Raw genomic sequence first — 17,145 nt, forward strand, 5'->3', positions numbered from 1 at the left:
AGAGTTGCCAGTCTTCTTGATCTGTTGTCATCGATTTAATGCAATTTTGAGCTCACCTGCCGTCGCAACACTGTCCTAAATTCTTTAATTTACAATATTTGAAATAATTCCTTTGTAATAGCGTCTAACAAGTATACTAATTAACAAAAAGTATGAGAAATTCGGTACATTTTTGGTGGATATATCATGATATAGGAAATAAGTATCGTTCTAGAAGCCGAACATTAAATCAAAAATTATCTTTCTCTAACAATTTCAATAAACGTTTTCAAGTTTTACAATCAAACGAAAAGCATTTAAACAAAAATATTTCAGGATTCAACCTCCCAGTGTACAATCACACCGTTTTAAATACTCCACTGCACTGACACCGAAATGAAATCAAACCTTACAAAGTAAATAAAGTGTTCAAAAACTATGCAAACTAAAAGTACCGGGTAAGAATCAGCTATTGAAGACATAAACTAACAAATGTTATACTTATTGAAAGTGATCAAAATCTAGAGATCGATTAAGAAAATGTTATTCTCCGTAACAAAATGGCTGTCCTCTTGCGAGAAGATGAAAACTTATGTATGTTAACAAACATAAGCAAATCATGAGCATTATTATTAGAATTTGCTAGTTTTGAAATTTGTGTTGTTTTTTAAATGTCAGTTTAAAGTTATTGGTTATTTCTTGGCTCACGTCCGTCACGTTTTTTTTTTCTTCAAAACGACATTTAGGCTAACACTTTTTTTAATTTTCTAACGCATTAAAATTTCACAAGTATTATCAGCAAACTACGGACAGAGTTTCTGTTAAGAGCATCGACTCTGGGGCAACGGGACATCAAATCAAACAATATCAATAAACTACCGTAAATTCTAAATCAATCAGAGATAATCATTTCATCATTTCGGGTGGCAGCGAATGCTCCCACTCGAATGAAAATGCTGGACTATGGGGCCGTACCGAAATAGCTAGAACAGCAACAGTAACCAAACAGTACATACTGCATACACCTAACGTGCGCTTCCGCGTGCAGAAAATAGTTGTCTATTCATAAACAAACTAATCTATCTGTTTTCGATCCCTAGAAAGGAAGAGAATCCTCAAACCAAAGCCTCCTTCGTTCGAAACGATATGTGCCATGTTCCCGATTGCAAAAACGAAGAACCCATCCCCATCATCAACAAATTGATGTTATATCGTTAATCCAAACATTAGAGGAAATTTAAGCTTTCGACATACAAAAAGACTACGGCACAAAAAAGTCATTTCCTCAGCCGCATGAATGTCAAAGACTAATCTGTTGTTATTGCCAAAACAAACAAAAACTATTGCTGGAGGAAAAAAATATTATTGTTAACCGAAAGAACCTTATTTACAAATTAGTACGACACGAGTGAAATCGTAATCCCTAAAGTGACATTCTTCTACAACTAAATAAACTATGAAATAAAAATGACGAAGAACAAATATGTCAGCTAGCGGTGAGACTCTGAACATGCACAGGGAGAAAAAAATGTTTGAAAAACATAAAATAAATCAGTTCATTATTCCATTCACACGCATCCTCTATTTGGTGTATGTTGATTGAAAAAATAAAACAAAACAAATGAAATCTTGTGTTTTAATGGTTTTCTGTGAAACGTCCATTCATGGAAAGGGTCTTTACGACAGACAGAAATTGGTATAGAAAAAATCGTTCCAATCGTTACCTGTTTTCTTTTGGTCATTGTAGGTGATGCTTCGACAGCATTGAACCGTGAATGATAATAAATTTTGCGAAAATTATAAAAGCATTATCCAACATTATTTAAATTCCAACATCAAGTTCTGAAGCTAAAAGGCCGAGCCATCAAAAAGCAGTGTTAGAATGTTTTCACTTGTAGTCGCAGTAACCATTGCCATTGTCTTCTTCGGTGACAGTAAGTTCCATTCAAAATTGTGCTTCTATATCGAAAAATCATCCCCGTCACCAACGTGACTGATTGCAGGGTTTCTGCTCATAAACGCATCACAGCAGGCGACGCCCGGACAGTTTACCTATCAGGGTTCTCTTCGCAAGGGGGACGATCAGTTTGTTTGCAGTGCTGTGATCATTCAATGTCAGTTACTTTTGACAGCAGCTCATTGCACCAACGGGGAAGATCCAAACGAATTCCAGGTCATCGTGGGAACAATCTTCTCGACTGGCACTGACGGAACAGCCTACAAGGTGGCTCGATTTATCGAGCACGACAATTACAATGCATCAACGAACGAGTTTGACATCGCGCTGATCAAAACATCTGCAATCATCGATTTCAACAGTTTCGTTCTCCCAGTTCCCATATTTTCTACTATTAATTATGATCACTTTGCCGGCGTCACCGTATCCGGCTGGAAACTGCTCAATGGTTCGATAGCAGAAAAACTGCAACACACCGAAATGAAAGTCAACTTGTTGACTGAGTCAACTGCAAATCAACTCTACCGTAACTACGTACAAACCGACGGAAGCTCATGTCCAATTGTTTCAAACGGTGAGCCACTGGTGAACAATGGATTTCTCGTTGGGATTGGTGGTGGATTGCCGTGTTCAATTTATAACACCACGTTGTTTGCTAGTGTTAATGCCCATGCAGCATGGATATTTAAGGCTATGAACATACCAATAGATATCTATCATGCAATAATTGTGCATGGAATCCACAGATGTTGTCATCCTTGCCCCATGCAGTCTCCGTTTAGGTAAAACGAAACGTTTCAATTATAAAAAGCACTGAATATAAAAACGGTATACATTATTTCGATCAACAATAAAGAGTGTTACGATCAAAATTTGGGCAAACTTTCATTTAAAATTTTAATTATTTTCTTCTTTGAAGTTCAATAAATATAAAAGTTTGCCCAACCACTTTGCACGTTGCTGACACTTACGTAATGATAGGATGTCTAATCCGGTCAAAAAAGGACAGAACAGTCATGTTCCTTCAGAAACGACAGACCACTTTTTTTCTAGACACTCTTTCGCGTGCATTCCCGTGCTAATGATACTGGTAACTAACAATGAAAATGCCGTTTCTCAAACCACAGGTGCAGATAGCCTGCCAAACGAAACATTTCTTCAGAAAACTTCGCATATGTTTGAACATTTCGTTCACCCTTCTCGTTCGAGTTACCTTATAAAAGTTCTGCCGAAAAAGCAGTTTGTAGTCCTCCTTAACGTATTTGTAGATTTGTTTGTTTATTTTATCAACAGACTTCGCCTTAATGCACAGTGGTTTAAAACGCGAAAAATGAGATTTTTTTAATAACTTCGAAACGAATATTTATAGCAACCTTTAATTTATGACGATGGGACGCCCTTTCTTTTAACGAAATATTCTGTTGGATTATCCTCCTATAAGTAATAAGTGAAATATTTCGAAAATATTCATTGGAAATTTCAAAAAAATCGGACTATTTTTAATGAAGATCAGAACATTGACGTGCACCGATTTCAAACTGTAAGCCATCGTATACAAAACTTTACATGCGTTTCTCTCTAAACAATGTATATTGTTCCATGAATATCTCAAGAACCGTTCAAACTCTCCCCTTTAATTTTTTGTTTAAAAGCTTATAAAATTTTCTAGTCTTTCGCCCATCCATTTAGTGGAGTTTAACTAATTATTCTTTTAACTCATACGGGAATTCACTATTTCGATGGCACGAGATTTTTAGTTTAGTTTTATTAGTTGGACAATGGTCCAACTAGCGAAGGTCCAACTAAAAACCGGTCCAGTTAAAAAGTGACCAACCAGCGAGTCAGGACTGTATACAGCTACACCACGTCCGTAATCCTATACCGGTAATGTTGAGAAGTTTAGTCCATACAGAAAACTTCATTGCAAAGAACACCATGTAACACATGATAACGTTAAAATCCAGATCCTTGTGCGCATCGATGACGCTAAAATCGAAGTACGTTCACACGACCTAGCACTGCGCTTCAAATCAAACCACATTAAAAATTCTTGTTGGAATATCGAGAAGTGGAACCCGTTACGAGTAATACTTGGATAAATCTTTTCACTGGCTTTCACCACGCCGTTTGTGTGATTGATGTGTGGCTGACCAATCCTATTTCTTCCTATGTCTCTTTTTAGCCATCATGAACAGTAACTATAAGCAAATAACACTGGCTCTCTACACAGATTCCTACGAGTCTGTTCTATTCCCAGATCCAGATGGCACATTACGGAAAACCATGCGCCGAAGCTGAAAAGAAAAATCAAGCTACTAAAAAATCAACACCAACAAACAATCTTCGACATACGCTACTAAAACCCAATCAAAAGGCCAGTGATTGATACTGCAATCACTCGGAGCGATCGGTTGAGTTTAATGTTTTTCGCTATGGCCCGTGATCGCCGAAAAACAAGTACTCGGCCTACGCCACCCGGATCTTTCTCTCGACCGCTGTAGTATCTGGTTACCCCGACGATAGTTTACGCGAGTGTATAGTGCGAATATCAACTGCGTCGAAGCTCGCATCCAAGCGGGTCTGCTCCACCCCGAGGGACAGCAGAGCCGCCAAAGGACCGTTCCCAACCTAAACCAGCGAAATACCAAGCACATACTACGACTTTTCCGCGCAAAGATTGAACATCGAAAATCGTAACAGGTAACAGGAGCGCAGACTCACAAGTAGGTAAACTACTCGCGCCTCCACCGAAACTTTAATTTCAAATCGTAAAACGGAGGGATTTAGAATTTTTATTTAAGCAGTGAGCGGATATATACACACCCCCGAGGGGATATTGTCTTTCAAATGCGGCTAAAACTATTGCTTTTTACCACACTGGGTTAGGAACAATGGCATATCCTTCAGTTTCAGCTCTCTGTACATAGGTTTATCTATATAATGAGAACCAAAAATCCGGATACGTAATTGCATTACTACGAGACAGTTACATATCAAATGGTTTGATGTTCCGAAAGCGGATTCACAAAGATCACATGAATAATACTCAGCGCGCTGAATAGTAGCCATGTGAAAATTGAGTTTGCAATGTCCAGTCTGCGCCCTGACTAGAACACTGCAGCTGTGTTTGGAATCACATCACATCCGGCAAAAAAATCATTGTTTGAATACAAGTTTGCAAGCTACGCCAATGGTTAACATGTTCGGATGCAGCCCAAGAACGAATCTTGTGTTTTTTTCAACTTTTCGAAAGTGGTAGAACTAGTTCTAGACCAACGAATTCAATCGCCAATCTAGCCAATTCGTCTGTACATGCATATCCAGTAATACCGGAATGGCCGGGCACCCATAGAAGGTAGATAGCATTTGAAATGCTAAGTTCTTCGATTTGAGTTCGACAAGCGATTTCTAATTTCGTTTTTTACGTTACGAAAACAGGACCATGAACAAAAATCATGTGTTTTATAATTATGTTCAATTTCCCTTCAGTAACGCCCGCATAACGCTTTCATTAGTGGAAACATTTGTTTTTGTTTTGTGAACTTCAGTCACGGTTGTCGCCATGTCACTACCCAATCGATTTTCCGTACGTGAACTAGTTCACAACTTTATGAATATTATTCATAAAACCAAAGGTTAACTGATGATGTTGTTCATAGATTTAGGAACATTGGTTAACATTCTGGATATTTTCTCGTGAACTAGTTCACGAAACTCGGAATTTTATTCATGAATCCCTTCAATCCTCGTGAACTAATTCATGATTCCTAATATATTAGTCACGATCCAATATCCGTGCTCGTGAAATAGTTCCCAAATTTATGAGATATTTTTCATGTATACGTAAACTGGTTCATGAATCCTAGTACAAAAGTCACGACTCATTCATGCTCGTGAAATAGTTCACAAAATCAACAAATATTGATCATGTATTCGTGCACTAATTCATGATTCCTAATATAATAGCCACGATCCATTATCCATTGATGCTTGTGAAATACACATATACGAGCATCAAAAATGACTTAGTTTTACGTATGATTTAAATTTTACATGATGTTGAATTTCGTAAAGCACGTAATTTTTCTTCACATATGGCGTTTGTTCTGAATGGTGGTAAGTGTAATTTTATATCATTGAGCATGTAAAGTGTATGTTTCATGTAAAATAAAACGGAACTCGGTTATTCATTTAGTGAATTACGGCTTGTTAAATTGTGTCATGTTTGCAATTACGTCAACGATAAAATTCAGAATTTTTTGGTGTGTAGTTCACAAAATCATGAAATATTATTCATGTATTCGTGAACTGGTTCATGATACCTAACATAATAGTCACGACTTACCATTCGTGATCGTGAAATAGTTCACGAAATCATAAAATATTATTCATGTATTCGTGAATTGGTTCATGATCCCTAGTATACTTCTGACAATTCGTGCGTCAAATAGCTCACAAAATTATGAAATATCATTCATGGATTCGTAAACTAGTTCGAGATGAACGCAACGCCCACGTAAAAAATCGATAACACACACTCACACACAACGAGCCTCTGTTAGTATTTTGTTTCGTATCAAATTGCTGCTTACGAATCTCGCAAAAGATTTCCTTCTTCATCACCTTACACCTTACATGCCACCCACTCACTGCATTTTGTTTTGTTCAATTCTTTTCTCCGCTGCTATGAATAGCTCATGACCTGAAACTTCTAGTAAAAAAAATCCAACCGTCAAATACCTAGATTAGAGCCGACAAACATCTATTCGCTAAAACACCACGTTACAACCCGTTCCATGACGATATGCACTCGCTGACTAGTAAAATGGCATATACAGGGTGTTTGGTTCATGGTTAAGAATCTCTCGAGGGGTGATAGACTGTAAAATTTGGAGAAAAAAATTGTTCTACACATACCATCAAATCTCAACCGTTACAGAGTTATTTAATTTTTTGTGTAAAAAACTTATTTGTCTTAAAATACCTCTAACTTTAAAAATAGACTTTGTATTTTAAATGTTTTAGTTCCATTCGAAAGGTGAGAAAATTTCCTATTGAATGATATTCTCATATCTTTTGGTTAATTAGTTTTAATTACCTTTTAGCTGTAAAGTAGTTAAAAGTTAGTGTTTTTGAGGAGGTTTTTGCTAATTTTCTCGAAATAATGAAGTATGATTATAGCAATATCCATTATCCAAAAGTTGGGTTTTAGGACGATTCATAATTCGTTCTTGGACGTCATATTCCTATCTCTTCTCATTTCTTTGTAATTTCATTACTATACTTTTCCTGTAACCAACTTGCAAGTACTTGAAAGACTCTAATCTAAAAAATATGCTTTATATCGTTATTTACAAGATTTCATTGGAAAGCGGAGAAAATGTCCTATCAGTGTATGTACAAATATCTTTTAGTTAAGTGCACTAAATGATTTTTTATTAACGAAATATCTAAAAATTTGTGTTTTTTGGAGAGTGTTTTAATTATTCTAATTATTAACCAACAAAATTTATCGTTACTCTTGTTCATTTGATGCCCCTTAATGTTCTCTATAACTTTTTATTTGACACTTTGTCTATATCTCTTTTCATTTTGCTGCTATTTAATAGTTAACACAGCATGACCTCGCCGCAAATGTAGTGGGTTCGAAATCGTTATTTTTGCATATGAAACGATGTGATAAAAACGATTTTGCGTCGAAACCGAAAGAGATAATTGAATGGAATCAAAGAAAGAACTGTAGAACTTTCTGAAATGCATAATTTTCATGATAATAATGGTGATGCTTATTATTTACAATTTTAAGAAAATTAACGAAAATGCTACTAATAGCAGTAACTTTAAACTAATTTACTTTTAAAAAAATACTAAATTCACTTAACTGAAAGGTATTAATACATTTTTCTCTGTAAAATTTTCCTGGCTTTCGAATAAAAAGAAAAATAATACAATAAGTGCCATACTTTTTCAATTAGAGCTGGTATTAGTGAAAATGAGATAAAAATATCCAAGTTAAATAACCCAAACTCATGAAAATAAGAAAAGGTAAGTGTATTATGTCAAAGAACGAATTATGCAGCTCGTCAAGACTAACAATCTGGATTATTAAAATGATGAGGTTTACTATTATGATTTTCAAGAAATGAACGAAAAATCGATCAAAAATGTTTAATGTTCAATAAATTACTTTGAAAAGGCTACTTAAACTCATTAGCTGAAACATGTATTGGCATCACTCAATGCAAAATTTTCTTACCTTCCCAGTGGACCTAAAATATTTGAAATACAAAGTATACTTTTTGAGTTAGAGGTATTTTAAGACAAATAAGTTTTTAACACAAAAAGTTCAATAACTTTGTAACGGTTGAGATTTGATGGTATGTGTAGAACAATTTTTTTCTCCAAATATGACAGTCTATCACCCCCCGAGAGATTCTTAACCATGAACCAAACACCCTGTATACGCTTCACACTAATGCTGCGTGAGATAATATCATTTGGCTCCCTACCGCCCGCGCCGGTATTTCAGCATCGATATTGATGCCTTTTGTTTTGTACCACTTTCCCGCTGTTTTATTCTGTGTGTATGTATGTGTTGGGAACTAAGCCTTACTAAAAAAGCTAACGGGTAGCATCTGAACCCGAATTCACAAACATCTACTTATTATTCACAATTTCAGGAATTTGGTCACGATTTTCGTAAATCTTTCAGTTCACGAAATCATGAATTCAATGTTCATGAATTTATGAACAGATTTTTTTACAGTGCAAACAAGGCACCCGTATGCCAGTACAGGTTGGACTCGATTATCCGGGGATTTCAAAAAATCTCACCCCGGATAATCGAATCAAACTGTTTTGTATGTTTTGTATTTTATGAATATAAGCTATATGCGCGAAGAAATTGGAAATAAAATGGTCTGGTTAAATTTTCCTATCATGGTAAATGCAAATGTACCTATTTTGGCCCTAGTCGATTTCTCAGAATTTCAAGACGTGATTTGTATTTTATGGTGGTGTTCATTTATTTTTTATATTCTTAACGAGTTAACAGTATGTATCAATTGTTTATAGCTATTTGCATTTTTTAATAAGGTGTGTCTTCTGTAATACAGGGCAAACTCGATTACCTGGGGTTTCAATTTTCCGGGGTAAATAATTCGATTACTCGTAGACTAGAAAAAAAAAAATAAAGTAAGTAAACGGGGGTCGTCTGTTTCTTATTTCCAGTATAATTTACGTGGAGGTGTCACATATAACAGCTAACGTTTCTTTTAACACTCATTTTAGTTAGAAGAGGGCGCATTGTGCATCCAAAAAGAGATGCTTGTCTTTGTAACATCATTTAGTTGACCAATGTCGTACCGGATTGTCAGGTAATCACTACGCATGCAGTCTTCGCAAACTCTTTCACTCATGTTTGTCACCAGCGAAGAACTACAGAAGGTTACGCAGAAAATGGGTTCCCGGCGGCCTCAGCGAGAAATACTGATGGCGCCCTCTTAATATAGCCTAACATCCATTTTTGCTTGGGCTACCCAAGAATTGAAATTGCCTCCAGTGACTGCCGGATGTCTTATCAGAATCTTGTTAACCATTTCTCGACCAACTTTTTTCTACCGCATACAGGGTTCAAAACTATTTTTTCTTAGAACAGTTGGCATCATGAAACACGAAACACCTGGTTTAATAAAGATATGTGCTTCTTTTGCAGTGGTAGAAGCTGCTCAATATTTACTTTTCGATCAAGTCCAATTTCATGAAGAAGGGTAGTTGAAGGCAGTCTAAATTTGAAAGTTCTATCAGTTTCCAATAATATTTTCATATTGGCTACGGAAATATTCAAAAATTTCACTTTCACCATTAAAAGAAACTATCCCTGGCAGCACTGTTTCAGCGGAAGCCAATCAGATTAATTGTGATAACTTTTTTTCTACTCATCATATTTATAACTGTTACTGCTCGAATAAAAGATATTAGTCCCAGTTCTTAGCTTTACTTGTAGTTGTAAACATACGTTGAGTAAACCAAAAGTTACAGTCGTTTAAAAACGTGGTTGTATATCAACAACATTGGCATGAATGGGTTAAAGATACCATTAGAATTCTGTGCAGAAATCAATTGTTGAAGGGGATAATGGAAGAAGAGCAATATTGTGTCAAAGTCCACTGGAACTCAGAGCAGGATATTCATCAGAATTTTACAGCGGATTTCATTGAAAATAGGCACATGATCATAATCTTCAGCAGAATGCTTTTTTTAGCAGGATTCATCAAAATTCAGAGAAAAAAAAACATAGAAATACGGATAAGGATTCAATCGAAATTTTGAAGTAGATTCCATTGGAATGCTAAGAAAACTTCGATCAGAATCCTAGAAAGTATCCAAACAGAATCCTGAACAGCATGTCATCATTGTCCCAAGAGAGTGTCAGAAACCGACCGAGTAAGTATAATGACATTTTATGTGTAAAACAGGCCTGTACCGATATGTATATTACAAGAAAAATCGTATGTCGACTGCATGCACCCTAAGGTGATACGCAAACAACGATACTGAATTCTTTCGAGTTTGATGAAATGTATATTCGTCGCCACGCTCTTGAAAGTTATATACGTGTTTCTCTACGAGCTATCGAAAAAACAATTGATTGCACAAGACTGAAGCTACAGGCAGCCGTGAATACGGTGGGCTGACTCAGTCGGTTTCAGTATCTCAGCCCCAAAATGCGCTATTACGCACTGCTGCAACTCCCATCATGTAGTTACCGGCATGCCAGTCAAACATTCTGGAACCGTAATTTCTTTCCGAAAGGAGTCTAAAATTCTTAGTGTCACTATCTACCGGATGATGACTTTTCTCTCGCACTTCCGACAGGTTAAAAAGGACTGCTAAAGCAGAAAACGATTTATTCGCAACATCAGCTCGCGTCACCCGAAGTGGAATAGGTGAACCGCACTCAACATCAGCCAGGCCTTCATCCATAGTCGCCTGTTCTACGGCCTCAATCGCAATTGGGAGGGATTAGTAGATATCTTGTCACCGTTGTATCACGAAGCAGTCAGACTGGCTGCGAATTTAGTGCCCAGCACCCCCCGCCGAAGCCGTCTGCGTTGAGACCGGCGTACTTCCCTACCGATGGGCACTAGCGGAAGCTGTCCTGAAAGGAGCCGTTGGCTTTTTAGAGAAGACATCTGGTGATGAATGTCACCTGCTACAAACACCCATGGACATCCATACCATTTTTACCAATAACCCTCTCCCTACAATCGCACAGCTTCATCATGTCCGCAACCGCGCGTGGCTCTAGCGTGTCCCAAACTTAGACAGTAGCCTGGCTGTATCTGCCAGAGCAGGTGACCCTCCCAGTACAGTCAGAGCTAAATTCCTCCAAATGGTTGAAAGCAAATACCCTAATCATGCGCATATTTTGCGCGTTTTTCATCTATGTAAAACAAATTTTCTCGAATATACAGTGTCCCCTGAAGATGATGCCAACCCTGCATCGAAACGTCGGAGTAAACATAACATAATTCGTTTTAATCCATAAGAGACTGCTTAGCCGAAATTAAGATCTGCATGCGCATATGTACACTGACGGTTAGAAATTTAACGAGGGCGTGGGGCGGATGTGAGCGGAATTGGAGAGAGTTTGCTCAGTTTTCTCCGCAAATGCAGTTGCCATTGCCATCACCAAGAAACCTGAAGATACTCCGGCTGTGATTTTATCCGATTCCCTCTCGGTTATCAAAGCACTGAAATCGGGGGAGTCCAAGCACACCTACGTTCAAGCCATAGAGCAATCCTGCGACTCGTTTACTACCATATGCTGGGTTCCCGGGCCGTTTGGCAGCACTCCGTCGCCATTCACGGGTTCTTTTTTCCAAAGAAGTCCCTCTGACGTTATTAGGGCATTCAAAGCGAAAATCTCCGAGCACTTTATCGCCCACTGGAGGAACCTACGAGGCTACCCACCGATGGTAAAAAGAGATCCCGCGAAGTGGACAGACTGCGAAAACCGGAGGAAACAAAGAACACTCTCGCACCTACGGGTAGGACACACAAAGATCATTCATACCCACACCATCACCCTCGTTGACCCTCCAATGCAATACAAGACTCACAGAACAGCACCAAAACCACTCTAAAACTGCCCGAAAATCGAAGACGTGCGGCGACTCCATAACCTGCCCTCCTCGATCGGGACACACAATCGAACAACTCACCACAGGAAGAGATACTACTCACATTCTTGAAGGATAGGGGGAAGTTGGCCAATTTGGACCCCGAGCTGCTTCTTAGCTATGGTAATATTGTGAAAAGCATATATAGGGAGGGAGACAAAAATATTTAAAAAATAAAAAATGGATCAGTTCATTATTCCATTCACACACATCCTCTATTTGGTGTATGTTGATTGAAAAAAAACAAATCAAATGAAATCTTGCATGTTAATGGTTTTCTGTGAAACATCCATTAATGGAAAGAGGCTTTATAACAGTCAGAAATCAGCATAGAAAAAATCGTTCCAAACGTTACCTGTTTTCTTTTGGTCGTTGTAGGTGATGCTTCGACAGCACTGAACCGTGAATGATAATAAATTTTGCGAAAATTATAAAGGCATTATCTAACATTATTTAATTTAGAACATCAAGTTATAAAAGCTAAAAGCCTGAGCCATCAAAAAAGCTATGTTAGAATGTTTTCACTTGTAGTCACAGCAACCATTGCCATTGTCACCTTCGGTGGCAGTAAGTTCCATTCGAAATGTTTTTTTTTCTATTGAGGTTTATCAGTGAAAAACCCCGGGGCGGTGGGTTGCACTGGTTCTAGCAGAAAAGCAGGCCACCAGACGTGTTTCATTCCTATTTCTGATAGAAAGTGCAAAACCAGTGAAATCCTCTGCCCTGGTGTTCTTCAATGAGAAACGACATATATCGAAAAATCATCCCCGTCACCAACGCGACTCATTGCAGGGTTTCTGCTCATAAACGCATCACAGCAGGCGACGCCCGGACAGTTTACTTATCAGGCCTCTCTTCGCAAGGGGGACGATCAGTTTGTCTGCAGTGCTGTGATAATTCAATGTCAGTTACTTTTGACAGCAGCTCATTGCACCGTCGGAGAAGATCCAAACGAATTCCAGGTCGTCGTGGGAACAATCTTCTCGACTGGCACTGATGGAACAGCCTACAAGGTGGCTCGATTTATCGAGCACGACAATTACAATGCATCAACAAACGAGTTTGACATAGCGCTGATCAAAACATCTGTAATCATCGATTTCAACAGTTTCGTTCTCCCAGTTCCCATACCTCCTAATATTAATTATGATCACTTTCCGGGCGTTACCGTATCCGGCTGGAAACTGCTCAATGGTTCGATAGCAGAAAAACTGCAATACACCGAAATGAAAGTCAACTTGTTGACTGAGTCAACTGCAAATCAACCCTACCGTAACTACGTACAAACCGACGGAAGCTCATGTCCAATTGTTTCAAACGGTGAGCCACTGGTGAACAATGGATTTCTCGTTGGGATTGGTGGTGGATTGCCGTGTTCAATTTATAACACCACGTTGTTTGCTAGTGTTAATGTTCATGCAGCATGGATCTTTAAGGCTATGAACATACCATTGGATAATTATCATATAATAACTGTGCATGGAATCCACAAATGCTGTCACCCTTGCCCCATACAGTCACCGTTTAGGTAAAACGAAACACATTCAAATTACAAAAAACACTGAATATAGTAATGATGAATGGTATACATTACTTCGATCCACAATAAAGCGCGTTAAGATCAAAATTTGGGTAAATTCTCTTTTAAAAAAATTATCATTTTCTTTTGTGAAGTTAAATGAGGGTCAGTGTCGGACGACCCGCACTTGGCTGTGTCCCGTCGCGGTCTACTCAGCCTAGTCCTCGGCGGTGAATCTGGTTTACGCCGACAGAGAATTCCTTGACGAAAGAAGTTCTCCTGATCCGATTCTTTATTGGTTTTCGCTAAAATTCTCTCGGGTCGTGGTCGGCCCGGCGATTCCGAGTGGAGCGAGGCGTCTCCAGTCTACTCTAGCGGATAGTTTCCCGGCGGTGATTGCTCTCCGGAAACCGTCAGTCGCTGTTCATCACGCCATTTCTGCTGTAAGGTAGTCATGATCTGCGCCACCACTCTGTTGACCTCGTTTCACGTGTTCACGTCACTTGTCTTTCTGTAGACGACATTATCCGAGTTGGTGCCTGGCCCTCTCGTCTCAAGCATCTCTCTGCGTGTCGCTTCGAACCTCGGACATTCAAAGACCACATGCGCCGGTGTCTCCTCGATGTTCTCATACTCCAGGCACAACGAATATGTTGCATGCCCGAATCAATGAAGGCACTTCCTGAAGCAGTCGTGGCCCGACAGGAGCTGTGTCAAATGGAAGTTCACCTTTCCGTGCTTTCTATTAACTCACGTCGACAGATTTGGGTTGAGCTGGTAGGTCCACCTTTCTTTTTCTAAACAGTCCCATTCCTGCTGCCACCTCCCCATCGAATCGACTCTTACTATCTTCCTCACGATTTTGGTGTTTCTCCGATTGTATCAATCGTAGTTATCGCCGGGATGATCCCCATCTGCATCACCCTGGGGGAGGATCCCAGCGATAACACACACGATATTGTTCTGTAAGCACTGTTCAACTGTTCACGGTTCCACTTGATTTTCAGCGCCGCACCCCAAGCAATAACCCCATATCGCGCTATCGATGACGATACAGCAGATAGCAGACGTCTCGTGCTGCTTCGCGGACCACCAACGTTTGGCATAATTATCGCTATTGCGTTCGTTGCCTTCGCCGACTTTTCGCTGATGTAGTCAACGTGGTGATTGAAGCTCAACCGGTCGTCGATTATTACTCCCAATTCCTGCAGTGCAAGTTCCGATACAATCTCGTGCCCTCCGCCTTCGATCTGCATCCGCTGTACTGCTTTGCAGTTGCCGAACAACAACACCTCCGTCTTGTGGTGAGCTATTTACAGCTTGATCCCGTTCATTTAGCTCTCAATCGCGTCTATTGTCTCGGTCACCGATACCTTCACTTCTTCAAGTGTCTCACCTATCACCGTTAGTGACACGTCGTCCGCGAAACCCACGATTTCCACTTTTAATGTAGAATACATTTAAGCTTTCAATATAGGGGTCCCGTTTCAAAATATCGGCTGCGGTGCCGCGTCAGATTTTGAACGTTAATAACTTTTATCATACTTAACAGAATGATTTGATTTTTAGGCCAATTTGTTGAAAATATGTTCCTCTATGCTGTATTAAAATTTGAAGTATGTATAACATGCACTAATAACAAAAAATTGTGTTTTTGAAAAATCTTTCGAAAACGACTCGGAAAAGTGAAAATTTTCAGCCCATCCCGCACAGAGCCGTCAAAATGGTGGACCAACCGAACAATAAAATAATGAAAAGTTTATATATAGGTCCACTACATGTTTGTTTTATGATTATTCGCATTGGGTTGCTTGACGAAAGCAGTTGGTGGGGGAAAGACGGCATATTCCTTTGGTTAGGCCATTAGAAGCCGGACGGAAAGGAAAGGCTCATGCACGGCACGAGAACGAGCGAGAAAGCGATAGTAGTGCATATTAGCGCGATTATATAAATATCTGTTGGTCGGTTTTTCTCATCATTCGTATTCGTTCAAGCACTAGCAAGCAGCCAGTCCACCGAAGGAAAGAAGTTGGCGATGACGACGGTCGGAAAAAGTGCCCCAGCTACTGGTGACTCATCGCAACCCGATCAGGAACTGTCGCCCTGCAAGAATTTCCCCCCCTACTAAAGGGCAACAGAGTAGGCTATCGTTCCAGCGTCTGGGTCGTGAGATTGTGCAGGACTGCAAAATCGAGCCACGCTTACAAAGCTCAGTCGTAATGATGCCCCGAGAAGCCAACGATGCCTACTTGGTCGGTTTGTTCGAGGATGCAAAATAGTGCTTTGTGGCTCACCGTGTCCGCGGGGAGTGCGTCTGAATTATGCTCCCGCAATAAAACAATAAACGGTTCTTTACAGGACCAATTAATTGTGTTGTAATAAGAGTTAAACTGAAATTTACATTTTGTGGTGTATAACAAATAATTTTCAGAAAGCTATATAAAATATACGATGTGTGGAAAGAAAGAAAGAGAATTTAAATTATCCTCTCTTGCTCGTTTTCGCGCACTGCTTTTCCTTTCCTTTCTGCTGCTACTATCATCATAACTAAAACGAATGTGCGTGTTCCCCCACCATCTCTTCGCCAGTGTTGCCACAATTGCATGTCGCTATTACAATTTGAATTATTTTATTGATCCTCTCTAGTATTGATAAAATATAGAACGTGCAAAGTACACTAGTCGCATCTTTTTATTCGAACTTTTTGGCAGCCTCCGTTAATTAACTGCAGAAATCGATTTGTTTGTGCAGCTCCTTGCTAGTAGCAAACTAAATAGCCTTTATCAGCGCTAACAAATAAGACAAAAGAATTTAAATTTGTGAAAATCTTCTCCTTCCTTCTTTTCAAATCTGCAACATCCTTTGAAAATATTGAAAATGTTGTTATTGAAAAACTGAACATGCAAGTTTGCTAGCACTGGCCACTAAATTGAAGGCGATGGAAGGACAGAATATTCGTTTTGGTTATGCTAGTATTGGTAGCCGAACGGAAAGGAAAGGCACAGGAATGGCACGAAAACGAGCGGGAGAGCGATAGTAGTGCTTTCTCGTGTTTTCATATATGAATATTGGTCGGTCGGTTTTTCTCATCATTCGTATTTGTTCAAGCACTAGCAAGCAGCCAGTCCACCGGAGGAAAGAAGTTGGCGATGATGACGGTCCGCAAAAGTGCCCCAGCTACTGGTGGCCCATCGCAACCAACTACCGATCAGGAACTGTCGCCGTGCTAGTATTTCGCCCCAACTAGAGGGCAACGGAGCAACTAATCCGCTGGCTAACATTCCAGCGTCTGGTTCGTAAGGTTGTGTATTACTTCAAAGTCGAGCTACGCTTACAAAACTCAGCCGTAATGAAGCCAGTGATGCCTACTTGGTCGGTTTGTGGGAGTGGGCGTAAATTACAATAAAAGCAACGGTTCTTTTCAGGACCAATCAATTGTGCTCTAGCGAGAGTTAAACTGAAACTTTCATTTTAAGGTGTGTAGCAAATTTTCAACAAGCAACATA

General features: G+C 39.3%; 3 protein-coding genes across 3 annotated transcripts; 2 read left to right on the forward strand and 1 right to left on the reverse strand.

The window, feature by feature from the left end:
- Positions 1 to 1,972: 1,972 nt before the first annotated feature.
- Positions 1,973 to 2,722, forward strand: LOC131693892 (transmembrane protease serine 9-like; the record flags this gene model as incomplete). The annotated part of the gene is made up of 1 exon (XM_058982147.1): positions 1,973 to 2,722. A coding segment is annotated over one exon (750 nt), but the record flags the coding sequence as incomplete, so codon positions are not given.
- A 9,913-nt stretch (positions 2,723 to 12,635) lies between these two features.
- LOC131693893 (transmembrane protease serine 9-like) lies at positions 12,636 to 13,702 on the forward strand. The gene is made up of 2 exons (XM_058982148.1): positions 12,636 to 12,687; positions 12,913 to 13,702. The coding sequence occupies exons 1-2, from the start codon at positions 12,636 to 12,638 to the stop codon at positions 13,650 to 13,652; spliced, it is 792 nt and encodes a 263-aa protein (XP_058838131.1). The 3' UTR covers positions 13,653 to 13,702.
- A 791-nt stretch (positions 13,703 to 14,493) lies between these two features.
- On the reverse strand, positions 14,494 to 14,895 carry LOC131693900 (uncharacterized). The gene has a single exon (XM_058982167.1). The coding sequence runs from the start codon at positions 14,893 to 14,895 to the stop codon at positions 14,494 to 14,496; it is 402 nt and encodes a 133-aa protein (XP_058838150.1).
- Between the last annotated feature and the right edge of the window lie 2,250 nt (positions 14,896 to 17,145).

The sequence above is a fragment of the Topomyia yanbarensis genome, chromosome 3, assembly GCF_030247195.1.
Source record: "Topomyia yanbarensis strain Yona2022 chromosome 3, ASM3024719v1, whole genome shotgun sequence".
Lineage (NCBI taxonomy): Eukaryota > Metazoa > Arthropoda > Insecta > Diptera > Culicidae > Topomyia > Topomyia yanbarensis.

Bases quoted from the DNA above. Each gene is read 5' to 3' on its own strand.
- LOC131693900 (XM_058982167.1), bottom strand. From the start codon at position 14,895: ATGCAGATCGAAGGCGGAGGGCACGAGATTGTATCGGAACTTGCACTG.
- LOC131693893 (XM_058982148.1), top strand. From the start codon at position 12,636: ATGTTTTCACTTGTAGTCACAGCAACCATTGCCATTGTCACCTTCGGT. The intron at 12,688-12,912 runs GTAAGTTCCATT...GACTCATTGCAG, and splicing joins CATTGTCACCTTCGGTGGCA to GGTTTCTGCTCATAAACGCA.